This window comes from Mastomys coucha, unplaced genomic scaffold (assembly GCF_008632895.1).
Source record: "Mastomys coucha isolate ucsf_1 unplaced genomic scaffold, UCSF_Mcou_1 pScaffold1, whole genome shotgun sequence".
NCBI classification, from domain to species: Eukaryota; Metazoa; Chordata; class Mammalia; order Rodentia; family Muridae; genus Mastomys; species Mastomys coucha.
The window spans coordinates 30,206,511-30,223,695 of NW_022196891.1; the positions used below are offsets into that span (position 1 = coordinate 30,206,511).

Here is a 17,185-nt window from a genome sequence, read left to right on the forward strand (position 1 = left end):
GACTGGTATCACAGGCAGACCACAGGTCCCCTCTACCTCCTAAGGACTGGTATCACAGGCAGACCACACAACTTCAGCTTCTGGGGTCCTAACTCTAGTCCTCATGCTTGGAAACATTTACCCACTCAGACACTCCATAGACCAAACAAACTAACATTTATCATTTGGGAAGGAACCTAAATCTTTACAGGGAAGAACAAACAAGCAAGTCTTTTCAGTATGCTATTATTTTACTTAACAACTAATTTAACAGGGGTTTGTGGTCCTTCCCAAACTATCAATTCCCAAGAGCTTCCTATTAATTTTTTAAATGTATCTGAAGTATACTTAAAGGTATCTTACTGCAACTTCCTTCCCGGTCCGCTCTTGAACCGTCTTCCTATCTTATATATCCTGGACAGACCTTGTCCTTTACTCTTCAATCCTCCTGCTAGGATACAGGCACAGGACGCCATACCTGTTTTCCACATTCTGATCTTAGTGATAAAACTCTCAAGTCTTCAGTGTTTCACTGACTGTTAAGCAAATAGAGCCATAAACATGTCTCCAACCTGCCGCACTTACAAAGCTAGTGTTGCAGTACCCAGAAGTCAGTCAGTGGGTTTTTGTTTTCGTAGCTGGGGATCAAACAGGGCCTCATGTGTGACAGACAAGCGCTTAGTGCTGCAGTACACTCCCAGCCCCAAGCACTTAGAACTGATGAGTACATCACTAGTAAAAACCAAAACTTGTTTCTTTTCAATAAGTAAGAGGCCCCTGAGTCTCTCCCACCAACCTTAGCAGCTCACCTGTGCAGGCAGAATTCTTACTCTGCCTCAAGGATGTACAGATCCATGCTCTGAGAAAAGCAAACTGTTACAGGGGGACTGGATGCCCTCAGAAACCTTAAAATACCTCCGGGCAGTGGAGGTGCACACCTTTAATCCCAGCACTTGGGAGGCAGAGGCAGGCAGATCTCTGAGGCCAGCCTGGTCTACAGAGTGAGTTCCAGGACTGCCAGGGCTATACAGAGAAACCCTATCTCGGGAAAACAAACAAACAAAAAAACCCCCCAAAACCTTAAAATACCAACATTATTTAAAAGCATTTTGCCTCCAGAATCAAACAACGTACAATTGTAACAAAAACAATCTAACTGCATTTATTGTCACCCGAAAATAATGTGCAAGTAAAACAAGTAGAGTAAATATAGCTTGCAGTAGAAGACACCTTTAAACACACTGAGGTGCCTTCTCAGCTTCCCCATGCTTGACCATTCATTACTAGTTGGAAACACTTTGGAGCAGAGTAATATTATCTCCTTTTAGCATGATCCGACCTGTAACAACAACAGAAAGGAGTGTTACAAAGGCTGTTAATAATCACACAGAAACATATGCTTCTCTCTCTTATAAAGATATGTGAGCATTTTCAAGTGTCCATATTCTGAAGGCTTCCACCAGGTCCACTGGGCTTTCAGTAACAACAGACTGAAAACAGCACTGTTTTGATGAAATACAGCTCCTATAGAGTGGGTCAAGTGAAAAGGCCTGATCCAGTTATCTCCCAATAATAAGTTCATGAAGGTTTAAAATGAGTGTACACTTCAACTCCAACTGCAGACTGAGATCTTCACCTGCAACCCCAGGACTGGAAGGCTGTACGGTAAGATTGGACAGCCTGGGCTATAGAGTTAGAGCACCTCAAAAGCAAATAAAAACACAGAACCATTTCTTAGAATCTACTGTCCACCTATCTAGCTTTGGTCATTAGGGTCTGGGAAAGAGATATCTGGACTCCATCATTAATAAATGCACAATGAGCACTGACTATTCTAACAAAAGATAGAATAACCTCAGTAAATCTTAATGAGACCATGGATCTTCTTGTTTCCTGGGCTTCATGAGTTTAAGTGTGAAGCACTAAGTTAGTTATTGCACCTATTGGAACCATAGAGGACATGACTCATGCACTATGGAGCATGCAATCTAACAAAGAGGCAATGATAAAATAAATGATTCACGCCAGGCAGTGGTGGAGCACACCTTTAATCCCAGCACTTGGGAAGCAGAGACAGGCAGACTTCTGAGTCTGAGGCCAGCCTGGTCTACAGAGTGAGTTCCAGGACAGCCAGGGCTATATAGAGAAACTCTGTCTCAAGAAAACAAAACAAAACAAAAAAATAAATGATTCACTACCATTTCAACATACCACATCTTGTGTTCTCCCATCCCAGAAAAAGCAAATTAAATTTGGGTTTCTGAGGGAAAGCTCTGTTTGATCAGTGAACAATATATGTAGTGGTATTTGATGGAGTCAAAACGGTGTGATAGCTCTGCAATATTATCATTCAGAAAATGAAGCAAGGATCCAGAGAGTTAAGGCCAGCCTGGGCTAAACAGGGAGATCCTCCCTCAAACATAAAGTGAGGCAAATGTACAGGTTTAAGGAACTGAAAGGAGAGCTGGGCAATGGTGGCACTCGGCTTTAATTCCAGTACTCCAGAAGGCAGTCAGATCTTTGAGTTCGAGGCCAGCCTGGTCTACAGAGAGTTCCGGGTCAGACAAGACTACAGAGAAACCCTGTCTCGAAAAAAACAAAAAACAACAAACCAACCAACCAACCAAAACCCAACCCCAAAATCCCCAAAACAGACAACAAACTGAAAGACAAGCGTGGTGACTGCTCAGAAAATGGGACAGTGTGACCCAAGATGAGCCAAGGTAAGGCCAGGTAAGAAGGTTCTTGCAAAAATGTCATACTGTCCTCTCATAGAAAAAACAGACAATGGAAAATTTCAAGCAAAAGCTTTGGTAAGGTCAGACCCAGTGTTTCAAAAAGATGGCTACACCTGGAGAGTAACTTCAAATGGATGAGGGAGCTACAAAAGTTAGTGACTTAGTGGAAACTACTGTCCAGCGAGGAGGAGAACAGCAAACCCACTCTAAACAGTGTAAGCAGGAAAGGAAGCTGGCGTCTGGCAAGATGCCTTGGAAACATTTCATGTGGAAAGTTGAACAGGTTCAAACGAGGTCTGGGCTACACACACAAATAAAGAAGTCAATGCAGATTAGTAACTGGAGCTGTGGTCTCAATAAGTGCCTAGAACAGTGCTTCTCAACCTTCCAAGTGCTGCAACCCTTTAAATAATAGGTCCTCACATTATGCTGACCTACCAACAATAAAAATTTTACTGCTACTTTATAATTGTAATTTTGCTACTATTATGAATCATAATGTAAATATCTATGTTTTCTGATTGTCTTAGGAGACACTGTGAAACAATTGTTCAACTCCCAAAGGGGTCATAACCTACAGGATGAGAACTGCTGGCCTAGGGAAAGACTGTGAAAGTTGAGCTGGAACCCAGCCTAAAATATTTAATGGCTGGGTAAAAAAGGATAAATATAAAGAACCCTGAAAAGAAACAACCAGAGTTGAGAAATAAAAACTCACGTACTATGTCACAGACCCAACATATCAAAGTATTGTAAGGATGTATTCAACTGTGTCAAATCCTATTTAACGTTAAATATAAGTGAACATGAATAACGACATTAGATTTAATATCTTTTGCAAGGCATGGTTGCAAATGCCTATGATCCTAGCACTTGGGAGGAGGGTAAGGCAGGAAGGCCAGGAGTTCAATTTGTCATTCTTAGCAAGACTGAGACTAGCCTGGGCTACATGAGACCCTATCAATGATCAAAACAAAGGAGTGGGTTACAGAGTAAGTGGCACGAGATGAATTCAGAAGTGTGCTTCTCCCTTCAAATGTAACTGTATACTTAAACTACATTTAAACATCAATTCAGCTATAGGCCATTCAAGTCTGCCAGTGAAACAAACAGAAATCTGTAGAGCCAACTATATCCTTACCCAGTTGTTTTCTTGACTTTGTTTTAGAATGAATCTCTTCTGCATCATCTAATACAAGGTTCATGTATTCATCAAAGCCCTGGAAAGTCAATTGACAATCATTTTCAAGTAAATCATATCAGACCACTCTGAAAGAATTAAATTCAGAAATACCAACTAATTTTAGAATTTTATGCTATCACTTATTTTTCAACACAGACACCTAAGGCCTCTAACTTATTAACTTATTTGTACTCTTTTAAAGTTTTAAATTTTGTTTTTTTTATATGTATGTATTTATTTTTGGATGGATGTGTGCACATTAGTATAGGTGCTTAGGAGGGCAGAGGCACTAGATCCGTCTGCCAGAAGTACAGGCAGCTGTGATCCACCAAAGGTGTATAGTGAGAAGTGAACTTGATCCTCTGCAAGAATAGTAAATACTTTTATCTGCTGAGCCCCCGATTTCTGAGACAGCATCTTCTGTGGCCTAAGTTTGCCCCAAACTTCCCACACAGCCAAGGGAAGCCTCAAACTCCCAATCCTCCTACCCTCTCCATTCCAAGTGCTGAGACCACAGGTATGTGCCACCATGCCCAGTCAAATGTGACATGCCCAATTCTTGGGGCATTTTCAATCTTTTTGTTTTGGGCAGAGATGGTGTTGAGGATTAACCCACAGACTTCTACACATTAGGCAAGTGTTTACTACTGAGCTGCATCTCCAGCCTACCTCTTTTTAAATAGCGAAGAAAGCTAGAATGAGATCCAAAGTACTTCAGTCTCTTAGAGGGACATGCGCTAGGTAAGGCTGCTGGATACTCTACCCTATCCAGTACGTGCACACATGAATTTCCTTCTGCCACTGCACTCCCATGTTCCTCAAAAACATGGCTCCCACTCATTACTGTGCTTGCTTACCAAGTGCTAAGAGATTACTGATAGATACTCTTGATATCTACATAAAATAACAAAATATCGTGCAGCTTTGGGAAGAGGGGTGGGTACTAGGGAGACACTTCAATTAGTAAAGTCCAAGCAATCATGAGTTTGGAGCCCTACCACTCAAAGCAGGGCACTGTGGCATACAGCTGCCCCTAGTGCTGGTCAACCAGTCTTGTTAAATCCACGAGTTCCAGGCTCAATGAGAGATCTTGTCTTAAAAGGCAGAGAGCATTAGAAGATACCTCTTGCACACACGCCCCCACACATGAACAAGTACAAAGCAACCTCCTCCCCTCGGTGCCAAAAAAATGAAGGTGAGGCTGAACATGGGTAATACATGTCTATAAATCTCAGGAGGCTGAGGGAGGATTGAAAGTTCAAGGCCTTAATGGGCTGCACAGCAATTTCTTGCTTCAAAAATAACAATGCCAGAGCTGGATAGTTCAGTAGTTAAGAGCACTGGCTTTTCTTCCAGAGGACCCAGATTCAATTCCCAGCACCCACATGGCCACTCACAACTGTTGATAACTCCAGTCCCAGGGGATCTGTACCCTCCCACAAATAACAACAGGCAGAACACCAACGCACATAAAAAAAAAAAATCTTAAAAAAAAATATTTTGTTTTTTATTTTCCATGGCTATTAATCTTAACACCGAAGAGGCTCAGTACAAGAGGATTTCCATGTGTAAGTCTCTCTTAAAAGACTTTGCCTCACACAAGGAAAAAACAGAGACTGGAGAGATGATGCCTGGTTAAGAATCCTTCCTTGTTGCTCTTGCAAAGGACCCAGGTTTGGTTCCCAGCACCCACGTGGAAGCTCACATACACGCATCTTCAGGTGAGCCAACAACTTCTGACCTGTTTGGGCACTAAACACGCACAGGGAAAACACTCAGGCAAATAAATCTAAAATAACAACAAAAACTTACTGAGGCTGCAGCTGTGTGGTAGAGCAGGTACTTTGTATCCAACAAACACCTGGGGCTTGATTCCTAGCACCGCCACAATAAAAGCCTAAAAAAGTTTCATTTACCTGTACCAGCTCTATTCAGGCATTATCTAATCCAGAATAAAAGGACTTTATCACTCTCCATCCCTCTCTCATTTTGTTTTTGTTGCCTCTCCTCACAACCTAAGCTCTTCTGAAAACATTTAATTCTCTCTTCCCTTTAAGAAAAGCACTATCTAACCCTATTGACCAGAGCAAGAAGAGGCTAAATAACTCCAGCTGGGAAGAGCGTCCTCTGGGTTGGTCCTTGACTCCTTGCAGATGGTTCTTACTGGCCATCTTCTGGGATGTCTTTTTCCAATAACAACCTGAGGAAAAATAGCCAGGGTACTCACAATAATACAGCCCTCTATCCGCATATTCACTTGTTCATACAGCCACACCTGAATTCGAGATCTCTGAAATAAAAATAACAACTTTAGAAATGTAACCGGGCTCCACCCCATTACTTTTGATTCCACAATAAACGACTTATTTTAAAAATTCCAATAAATATAAGCCAAAAATTAGAACTAGTCAGGCTACATCTAAGAGCTAGCAACTCTGGTTAACCTGCCGAGAAACATTTAATACATGCTCAGGCAGGGCAGTTCAAACTAATTTTCCTACTCTGAGAATGAATTTTTACTTCTGGCATGAAAACACTTACAGTTAAAATTGTTCACAGGATAGCACAAAGCAAATCCGGCGACTTAAAATTACAATGGCTTAAAGCTATTTTTCATTTGTGTTGTTAACACTCTAAAATTAACATCGTTAAAATCTCCCCAAAGAAAAGCATTTGCCACTAGCTTCTCTGTATCTAACTTTTCATCCCCTTTTGGTGTCTTCTCTCCATTTTAAAGTCCAACTAAGGAAAAAGGAATATGCAACTGTCGCTGCTAAATCCGATGACAAACTTTATGAAGTCAATGGTTTTGTTCTTACAGAATAATGGTCACTGTGTGCATGTTTAAGTCAGGCACGGACATACACCATTTTATTAACTAGCGCTTTCCCTGTGACCTTATCTTCAACTCTGGTTCCCCCCACACTCTCAGTTTTGTTTTTTTTTTTAGTCTAAGCACTAGGATCAGAGAATTTGTTACAAATAGATAGGCCCAACTTTCATTCCAGTAATAACAAGGAAACAAGTAACTTACGTACATTTTGCAAGTATCTGAAGATAAGGTTCTGCACCACGGCGATCAAGGAAAAGAAATACATAGAGGAGAGACTCTGCTCCCAACCACGCCTGACTCTCCGGGCCCCAAGGCCGGGCTCCGCTACCCATGCAAGCGCTACAGACCACCCGGAGCAAGCACTCGGGATGCCTACAAACCCTCAAGGCACTCTCTCCCCAAGCCCACGTTTCTCGAAACTTCCTGATGCCCCACATCCTCCTCTCCTACTCTATCGACCCCGCTTTCATTCCGGAGCGCAAGCCCCGCACGATACACCCGAGCCCGCCTCCCGCGGCCCTTCAACTCCGCGCGCTTTCCGGCCTCCTCGGTCGCCCCGGGGCCTCACGGGAAGCGGCCGCACCAGGCTGCCCCGCTCCCCGCCCACGCTCCCAGCGCCTACGGACCCAAAGCCCGGCGTTCACGCCGCGAAGGATACGATGGGCTGCACCATCACCTTCTGCACCTTCTGGCCCTGGCCGCGATACGCCATGGTGGAAGTCACAAAGACCACACGACTAGGAAGGCCGCCTCGGAAAGGGACTTCCGGAAGCAAGACCTGGAAACGGAAGCGCATGTGGTCGTCGGCGACGCGGGCCGGTCCTGGGAAACGCCTCTCTAGCCACGGGGCGGCTTTTTGTCTATGCTTATAGCCTCCGCGGGCCGCCTTCCCAGTCAACCTCTCTGGGAAACCGAGGTCGGTCCTACAGCGCCTCCTGCAGGTAGGCTGAAGGCGCTGCGCTTGCCTCTCGGCCTCGGTGCTATTCTGAGAGCCGCTCTAGAATTTAAGTCTGGTGGCTGTCACTGCAGGCAACATCTTGTCCAAAACCATCTGCAGGCTTCCCTTATTTATTTTGGGCCCCAGAGCGTCTGGATTGTCATGCCCGAAGCAGTGGCGTAGTTGTGGTTTGCTCAATAACAGATTGAACCCTCATCACCGTTATGGAGAGTTTCTGTTGAGGTGGCAACTATGGAAGGCAATCTAACTTAGATCCGTCTGAGCTACATGAGGGCTTGTTTCAAAACAAAACAACCTACATGGTATACAACCTGATAAACTTAAGGTAAGTTAGAAATGTAAGTCCAAAAATGCATTTAATACAGATACCTTGGGCCCAGGGGAAATGATTCCGTGGATGGGACATGAGGTATGCCAACCAGTACCTACACAAAATTACATGCCTGTAATTCCAGCAGTGGGATTGCAGATGGGAAAGAGGATGCCTGGGCTGGATGGCCAACTAGTCTAACTTAACTGTCAAGTCCTAGGTTCATTGAGAGACCCTGTTTCAAAAGACAGGATGAAGAGTGACTCAGAAGGACTCTTGATGACATCCTTTGCCTCCACATGCACATGTGCACATACACAGACATGCACACATAAAATTGTTGAAAATGTATGTGCCTAGTCTACTCAACACCATTGCTTAGCAACACAGCATATCAGCCTTTCTTGAAGCTGCAGCTGCCCCCACCTCACCAGAAACGTATCTAGAGCCGCTTACCAGGGAAATGATCAAAATTTGAAGTGCAAAGTCTGCTTTTTAAGGAATTCATATTGCTTTCACACCATCTTTAGGATGAAGAATTGTAAGTCAGGAGCTGTCTGGATGTGTGTGTGTGTTAAAGCTTGGTCTCTGTTAAAGCCTGGCCCCCACCCCATAACACAAGTAGCAAGAAAAGGGACTGGGCCGGGCAGTGGTGGCACACACCTTTAATCCCAGCACTTCAGAGGCAGAGGCAGGCAGATTTCTGAGTTCAAGGCCAGCCTGGTCTACAGAGTGAGTTCCAGGACAGCCAGGGCTACACAGAGAAACCCTGTTTCGAAAAACAAAACAAACAAACAAAAAAACAAAAATAAAAAACAACAACAACAAAGAAACTTAATTTTTTTTTACATGGGAAAATTATTTCTTTATTTTTTTTAAAGATTTATTTATTATTTATTACAAGTACACTGTAGCTGTCTTCAGATGCACCAGAAGAGGGCATCAGATCTCATTATGGGTGGTTGTGAGCCACCATGTGGTTGCTGGGATTTGAACTCATGACCTTTGGAAGAGCAATTGGTGCTCTTACCTGCTGAGCCATCTCACCAGCCCAAAAATTATTTCTTTAAAAAGAATATATCACACTCCAAACATGAGAAAAAGCCATGTGTACCAAAAAACCACTTGGTCTGAAATGCAAAGATACCGCACCACTTGCTTATGCCTTTTCTGACTTTTAAACTTTGGTAAGTTGAACCCTATAAACAACTCTAAGTGATTCTACAACTCATCAGAAGTGTATGATTTCTTTGTTCTTATTTTTTTTTAAAGATTTATTTATTATTACACATAAGTACACTGTAGCTGTCTTTAGAAGCACCAGAAGAGGGTGTCAGATCTCGGATGGTTGTGAGCCACCATTTGGTTGCTGGGATTTGAACTCAGGACTTTCGGAAGAGCAGTTGGTGCTCTTAACCTAGTGAGTCATCTCACCAGCCCAATTTCTTTGTTCTTTTTTTTTTTTTTCCCCAAGACAGAGTTTCTCTGTGTAGCCCTGGCTGTCCTGGAACTCTGTAGACCAGGCTGGCCTCCAACTCAGAAATCCACCTGCTTCTGTCTCTCAAGTGCTGGGATTATAGACACCACCGCCCAGCAATTTCTTTGTTCTTAATTATTTTGCAGGGCCAGCAAGATGGCTCTGCAGATAAAGACACTAGCTATGAAAGCTGGTGGTGTGAGTTTAATCCCTGAATTCTATGTAAAGGTAGACGGAAAGAAATACATTAAAAAAACCATACACTTGCTGCGTTTGGTAACACACATCTTTAATCCCAGTACTTAGGAAATAGAGGTAGATGAATCTCTGAGTTTGAGGCCACCCTGGTCTACAAAGCAAGTTTCAGAACAGATGCAGATACACAAAATCTGAAAAACACAATACCAAAAACAAAGCATATACTTACATGCATGGGAACACATTGTAAGTGCAAATGGGGTGCTCAGCCTGGGTAGAGGACAGTGGATAATGTTTAGGGATTTTTGGTTGGTTGGTTTTGTATGGTTTATATTTGTCCAGTTATCTTGTGTTTACTTATAACCTACTGTCACTACTCTTAAGTATTCTAGCTTTTTAAGCCCAGCACTTGAGAGGCAGAGGCAGGTGGATTTCTGAGTTTGAGGCCAGCCTGGTCTACAGAGTGAGTTCCAGGACAGCCAGAGCTACACAGAGAAACCCTGTCTTGGAAAACCAAAAAAAAAGAAAAAGAAAAAAAAGAAAAAAGAAAAAAGAAAAAGAAAAACCAAAGCCAAACCAAACCAACCAAAACAAAAAGTATTCTAGAGTTATATTTTATTTGGTGGGAAGTAAGTAGAATTTTCCTTTTTTAAATATCAACTTTAGGATCAGATTATCAAATTTTAAAACATTATTCATTTTTTGTTTGTGTTTGTTTGTTTGTTTGTTTTGGCAGGCTTTCTTTGTGTAACCCTGGCTATTCTGGAATTAGAGATCACTCAAACTCAGAGATCCTACTACCTTTGCCTCCCCAGTGCTGAGATGAAAGGTGTGCCTCACCATTGCTTGGCAAAACATTATTATTTGCATTTTATGTGTAGGGGTGTTTTTGCATATAGGTCAGTGTACTACATGTGTGCCTAGTGCCTGTGGAAGCCAGAAAAGGGCACTGGATTTCCTGGAAATTAAGTTACAGATGATTGTGAACCACCATGTGGATGCTGAGAATCAAACCTCTGGGAAAGGAGCCAGTGCTCTTGATTTCTGAGCCATCTCTCTAGCACCTAGATTATCAATTTTTTAAATTACATGGAATTTGTGTTAATATTAAACTCTGGTAATATAAATTTTAAATTCCAGTACATACTATTTATTTATTTCTTCAGAGGTTTTTTTTTGTTGTTGTTGTTTTGTTTTGTTTTTTAAGCCTGGATTTAGCTCTCTGGTAGTGTTTGACTAACAATCCTATATGTGGCCTTGGCCTTGATCCCTTCTCTTTCTCCCACCCCTAGATAAACTTAATCCTGTTATAATGTGATTATTTTACCATTGTTGGAAATATAGACAGGAAATCAATCTGTCAGCCTATAAAGAATAAGTTATTCCACAGATTGTAATACAGTGCAACTGTAATCAAGATTAAAGGAGCTCTTTTTATATCTTGTGTCCTGACAGGAAATGGTAGCCAGTGACATCCTGATGGGGAAGAGCAAGCAATGGTATGCTGGACTTGAGATTTACTTCACTCTCAACTGAAGCTCTGGCAGAATTTAAGGAATCACATTTACATGTGCAACTACAACCCCAAGAATAAGCACTTCCTTAAATTGTGCCCAGGCTACCTGTTTCTGTTACCCTGGTCCCAGCCCAGAGAGCCCAAATCAAGCACAGTGGTGTGGGAAGAGAGCAACAAGATTAGCTGAGGGGCTGGACAGACAGTTCAGCCTTGACAGTACTTACCTTGCAGAGGACCTACCTTAGGTTCCCTGGACTCACATGGTGGCTCACAACAGTACCTCCAGTTCTGTTACCCTCTGTTGTCACCAGGGACACATGTATTACATATACATGCATGATGGCACTCATAAAAATAGATGAATATGAATTAGATTGGCTATGCATTTGTAAATGTTAAAGCTAGGTAACTTCCTGGATTTTATTTTAAAACTTTCTTGTCATTCTGTTTCAAATTTCTGTAACAGCTAGGCATGGTGACTCATGATTTTAATCCCAGCCCTCAGGAGGCAGAAGCAGGTAGAATCTCTGAATTCGAGGGCAGCTTGGTCTACAGAGTTCCAAAGCAACCAGGGCTACACAGAGAAACCCTATCTCAAAAAGAAAAAAAAAAAAAGAAAATACGAAAAAAATTAAAGTACAGAATGGAATTTAAAAGATGTATATGCACATGAATGTTTTGTTTGCATGTATGTCTGTGTACCACATGCAAGACAGACATCCTCAGAAGTCAGGAAAGGCTGCTTGCTCCCTTGGAACTAGAGTTACAGATAAAACTGTGAGCAGACATGCCAAGAATTGAACCTGGGTCCTCTGCAAGAAATGCTCTTAACTACTGACCCATCTCTCCAGCCTCTAGAATATCATTTAATACACACTGTATTTATGGATATATGAATTAATATTTCATAATTCAATGAATATATTCAATAACAGAAACCTGGATGAAACCTTGGTTTGTTTTCTTTTAAATGATAACTAATCATAATATCCTAGTCTTGAGATGTTCACGACATTGACAATGTCTGGAAAATATGCTTGAGGAGCACTAGCCCCAAGAGATACTCTATTCAATTTTATTGACTTGGTATCTCATGTATCCCTCATACCCCAGACTGGCTCCAAGGCTGGCACTCAACTCCTCATCCTCCTGCCTCTACCTTCTATTTATTTATTTATTTATTTATTTATTTATTTATTTATATTATTATTTTTTACTTTTTTGGTTTTTCGAGACAGGGTTTCTCTGTGTGGCCCTGGCTGACCTGGAACTTACTTTGTAGCCCAGGCTGGCCTTGAACTCAGAAATCCATCTTCCTCTGCCTCCCAAGTGCTAGGATTACTGGTATACATCACCATAACCAGCCATTTCCCAAAGATTTAAGACCTTTCTCTATCAGATGAAGTTCTGTTTCACCCAGAGTCTGTCACTGAAAGGCTGGCTGGGACTAACGCAATCGTGACAAAGACATTAAGAGACAGGGCAGCCCAGCCAAGATCAACAAGCTTTGAAATGAGTCAAGGATCGTGTATGGGATTCCTTCTGCTTTATCACTCCTACTGAAGCTCTATCCCCCCTAGTACTTCAGAATAAGGCTGTATTTGTAGATAAGGCAGCTTCTGGTTTGTTTGTTTGTTTTTTCTTTAAAGATTTATTTATCTATATTATGTATATGAGTATACCATTGCTCTCTAAAGACACATCAGATTCCATCACAGATGATTGTGAGCCCCTATGTGGTTGCTGGGAATTGAACTCAGAACCTCTGGAAGAGCAGTCAGTGCTCTTAACTGCTGAGCCATCTCTCCAGCCCCAGCTTCTGTTTTTAACTATTTTGTATTTTGAGATAGGGTTGTTGAAGAGATAATTAAGATCGCTGAGATCTAGGTAGGACCTAATCTTCTATTTCTGGTGTCCTTAGAAGAGAAAGGGGCTGGAGATGTAGGCCAGGGTAAGGTACTTACTTGCCTCCCACACATACGGTCCTGGGTTCCATGACAAACAACAAACAACAAAAAACAACCAAGGAACAGCACATAGGCCTCTAGTTCTCCATAGGAACAGAAGAAAGAAAGACCATGTAAGGACACCATAGCTATTCACAGTCAGAAGGAGCACTAGAAATGCCCTCTCTCTGGCCAGGACTTTTACTCTCAAGGACTGTGAAAACTGTTGACCTATTTGGCATACGGCATATGTTGATATATGGAAGTCTGGGAGGACTAATGTATTTATATAGCCAGAGACTGTAACGGCAATCAAAAGATCTGTCTTTTTTTGCTCCGGCCCAAAGATTTATTGTACATAAGTACACTGTAGCTGTCTTCAGACGCACCAGAAGAGGGCGTCAGACCTCATTACAGGTGGTTGTGAGCTACCATGTGGTTGCTGGGATTTGAACCCAGGACCTCTGGAAGAACAGTCAGTGCTCTTACCTGCTGAGCCATCTCACTAGCCCCAAAAGATCAGTCTTAAAAGCTTTTCTCCCTCTCTCTCCCCCTTGTGCTGAGGATTCAGTCCAAGGTCTTCTACATACTAGAAAAGCATGCTGTATCTGATCTACACCTCTCCTACTTTCTGCTCTGAGAGAATTACTTGGAAACAGTTTCTTTTGGGGGTGGGTGGGGCATTGAGACAAGGTCTCTGCACAGCTCTGGCTGTCTTGAGCTTACTATGTAGACGAGGCTGGCCTTGAACTCACCTACCTCTGCCTCCTGGACAGGTGTGATTATTGGTGTGTACTACCATGCCCAGCTGGTAAATAACCTTAAAATACAGGGCAAATGAAGTATATGCCTGGTGAATACCTTATTTGAGGAAAAAGGGTTTCTGAAAGAAGTCCAATGGTGATAGCCTTTCTTCTTTTGTAGGTAGGTGGCCACACAAACAATGAAGGCAGGGGCTGAAGAGATGGCTCCCAGTTAAGAGGGATTAATTTTACTTGCAATGGACCCACCCAGGTTTGGCTCCCAGAACCCACATGGTACCTTACAACAATTTGTTAACTCCAGTTTCAGGGCATCTAATACCCTCTTCTGGTGTCTACAGGCATCTGTCATACAAATGGTGCAGACATACATGCAAGCAAAATACGCACATTAAAAAAATTTTTTTTGACAAAGGGACTGGGCATAGTGGTGCATACTTTTAATCCTAGCATGAGGAAGAAGCAGTCAGAACTCTGAGTTTTAGGACAGCCTAATCTACACTAAATTCCAGGTCAGGGCCATATAGAGATCCTGGGCCAATAAACAAATATTCAGAGGGCAAAAAGACAGGATCACGTTTGAGAGTTGAGGCATTAGCAAGTTTAAGATCATTACTCTGTGGCTTAGATAATCTGTTTAAGATGAGGTGTTGGGCAAAGCCCTGGGTTTAATCTCCAGTACTACATAAACCAGACATGGGAAAGTATACCTGTAATCCCAGTATTCCAAAGTTAGAGGCAAGCCGGACGGTGGTGGCATACAACTTTAATCCCAGCACTTGGGAGGCAGAGGCAGGTGGATTTCTGAGTTCGAGGCTAGCCTGGTCTACAGAGTGAGTTCCAGGACAGCCAGGGCTATACAGAGAAACCCTGTCTTGAAAAAACAAACAAAAAAAAAAACATGCAGAGACCCCAGAACAGCAACCTAGGGTTTTATGGCTTTGATATTTTGTTTTTGATGAAAAGTTTAGTGAGTCTTATTGAATAGGTCTATTATTATTATTATTATTATTATTATTATTATTATTATTATTATTCAGTATTTGGTTGGACTTAATTCCTGCAACAGTAAGCAAAAGGCAGTGAATTGAAACAATATTGCCTCTGTCCTGCTTTTTTAAATCACTTTTTATTTTTAATCTTTTACTTTATTCTCATGGCAGGGAAACAGTTGTCCATTGCACTTACAATGGTTTGCTGTCAAGGGAGCTAGAGGAGTTGTTTTTTTAAAAGGTGCTGTTTGTATAAGATAAGGTACTAAACAGATTAGAGAAACATTGAACAAGAAAGTAGTGCTAGAAGGACAAGTAAAACGAACCCTACCAGATGGATCAGCATGGTAAGCTCTCATTGGTTTGCCTTTTATAAAGGCTACCAGGAGGAAATGTTACTTGTGTTGGCATTGACTGCCATAAGGATTTTGGAGTCCCACCCTTGGAGACGCTTAGAACAGTTTTGAACATACACTGTAATTAGATAATCTTGGTCACTAGGGATAGATGAGTTTAGGTCAGATTCCTATTCCTGAAGTCCTTAAAGTGATTGTGAGAGTGTGAACACCATTTGTGTGGAAATGCCTACAGAGAGATCAGGTCACCGGAACTCTTGGAGCTGGAGTGACAGGCAGTTGTCGGCTGCCTGGCGCCGGTACTAAGGACTGAACTCAAGGCCCTCTGGAAGAGCAAGTGCCCATAGGAAATACTGTAAAACAGAAGTCAGCCTCTGCCTGCCTCCTCCCAAGTGCTGGGATTAAAGGCATGTGCCACCACTGCCCGGTGGGTCTCTGCATATTTTGGTCATTTTACTGTAGTGTTAAGAAAATGGTAAAGATCAAATGGTTCCTTTGTGCTTAGGCCCTTCAGCTGTTTAAGAATCCCATTTATCTGTTTATGGGTGTGTACATGTGCCACAGCATGTGTGTGAATAGGTCAACATGCAGCGGTCAGGCCTGGTAGCCATCAAGCTGGGTCACTAGCTCTAAACTTTCTTAATTTTTAGAAACTTATTTTGGGGGGCAAGAGGCACATGACATGGCACAAGCATAGGAAGTCAGAGGACAGACCATGTTGGAGAGTTGGTTGTCTTTATTGGACTCTGGTTGCCAGGACTGTGAGACAAATGCCTTTATCAGCTGAGCCATCTCTCCAGCCCCCATATCCCTTGACAGCACTTTGCAAACTAAGTCAACTGCAGGGTTTGGGATTTAGCTTACCACCATACTCTGGGTTTAGTCCCTAGCACCACATGAACCTGACCTGATTCATGTCTTCATCTAAGCACTTGGGTGGTAGGAGAATCAGGAAAGCTTAAGGCAGCCTGAGCTACACACGCTGGTCTACAAGTGGTTGGGTTTGAGCAGACATCCTTGAAAGTTAGCAGTAACCTTTCTCTGTAGCTTTAGTTTACCAATGGGTCCCCAATGTCTGTTAATGTTAGCTTTACCTACTATGCACTCACATTGGAGTCCATGCACTTTCTGCTGCTAATTGCCAAATTTAAGGGCATCACATGTTCAAAAGCTACAGAATTATTCAGACAAAATGAAGCATTAGTTTCAGGGCAGGATCACAGGAGTCTGATCTGAATAATCAAGCTTCCTGTGTAAAGCACAGTTACTCTAGCTTCTCCCTGCTTCTCCCTATGGGAGTTTGTGAGCCGGGCAGAGATGAGAATGCACATGTAGTCATGAGATTCAACTGTTAAGGTCAGAACCTCACAGATTTTAATGTTTTCTTTTTTGGCCTAGAACTCAAGAGATCCTTATGCCTCTGCCATGTGCCACCACATCTGGCCTAATCTTGAAAACATGTAAACTAAAACTATCTCCATACCTTTGAGCAGAGCCAAGCTGCAAAATTTGGTCCACTATCAAGATATGTGTATGAAAGAATGTCCAACTTTGTGGGACTTTTGGGGAAAGACAGCTTTAGGTTGGACCCAAGGCCTCATGTGGAGCAGGCAAGTGGTCCACTGCTAAGCTATAGCCTCAGTCTGTGGACTATTAGGAAAAACTCCTGTTCTCTGGTTGCTAACAATTTACATGTGTTTTTGTAACAGTAAGAAGTCAGCATACATATTGAAAAACCCTGTACTCTAAGTAAATCTTTTCTTTCATCTTCATGCATGAAAATTCTCAATCATTGAACATTAAGATCACTTTTAGACCTGCTCTCCTTTAAAACAATTAATAGCATCACTTGAGTTATAATGATAAGAACTAAGTATTTCCTATACCAGTTTTATTTAAAACACAAATAAGTATTTCTCTTTTGTTAATGGCAAATGG

At 42.2% G+C, this 17,185-nt stretch overlaps 2 protein-coding genes and 1 long non-coding RNA gene across 3 annotated transcripts in view; 1 reads left to right on the plus strand and 2 right to left on the minus strand.

Annotated features, from left to right (window-relative positions):
• Window positions 1–1,115: 1,115 nt before the first annotated feature.
• Snrpe (small nuclear ribonucleoprotein polypeptide E) lies at window positions 1,116–7,540 on the minus strand. Its single transcript, XM_031382800.1, has 5 exons — window positions 7,392–7,540; window positions 6,939–6,965; window positions 6,128–6,190; window positions 3,859–3,937; window positions 1,116–1,318 (listed from the first exon to the last, which is right to left on the minus strand). Exons 1-5 carry the CDS (start codon window positions 7,527–7,529, stop codon window positions 1,263–1,265), a joined length of 363 nt encoding a protein of 120 aa, XP_031238660.1. The 5' UTR covers window positions 7,530–7,540; the 3' UTR covers window positions 1,116–1,262.
• LOC116099363 lies at window positions 7,307–11,561 on the plus strand. Its single transcript, XR_004122231.1, has 2 exons — window positions 7,307–8,016; window positions 11,132–11,561. It is a non-coding gene; the product is annotated as an uncharacterized LOC116099363 (long non-coding RNA).
• A 3,391-nt stretch (window positions 11,562–14,952) lies between these two features.
• The window catches only part of Zc3h11a (zinc finger CCCH-type containing 11A), a 39,493-nt gene continuing 37,260 nt past the window's right edge, over window positions 14,953–17,185 (minus strand). The window contains exon 17 of the mRNA XM_031340481.1: window positions 14,953–14,959. Coding sequence (XP_031196341.1) covers window positions 14,953–14,959 — 7 coding nt within the window. The remainder of the gene's footprint in view (window positions 14,960–17,185) is intronic.

Coding starts and splice junctions, on each gene's coding strand:
- Snrpe (XM_031382800.1), bottom strand. CDS start 7,529: ATGCGCTTCCGTTTCCAGGTCTTGCTTCCGGAAGTCCCTTTCCGAGGC. Junction 6,966..7,391: donor AGGTGATGGTGCAGCCCATC/GTATCCTTCGCG, acceptor GCCGTGGTGCAG/AACCTTATCTTCAGATACTT. Junction 3,938..6,127: donor GGATAGAGGGCTGTATTATT/GTGAGTACCCTG, acceptor TTGACTTTCCAG/GGCTTTGATGAATACATGAA.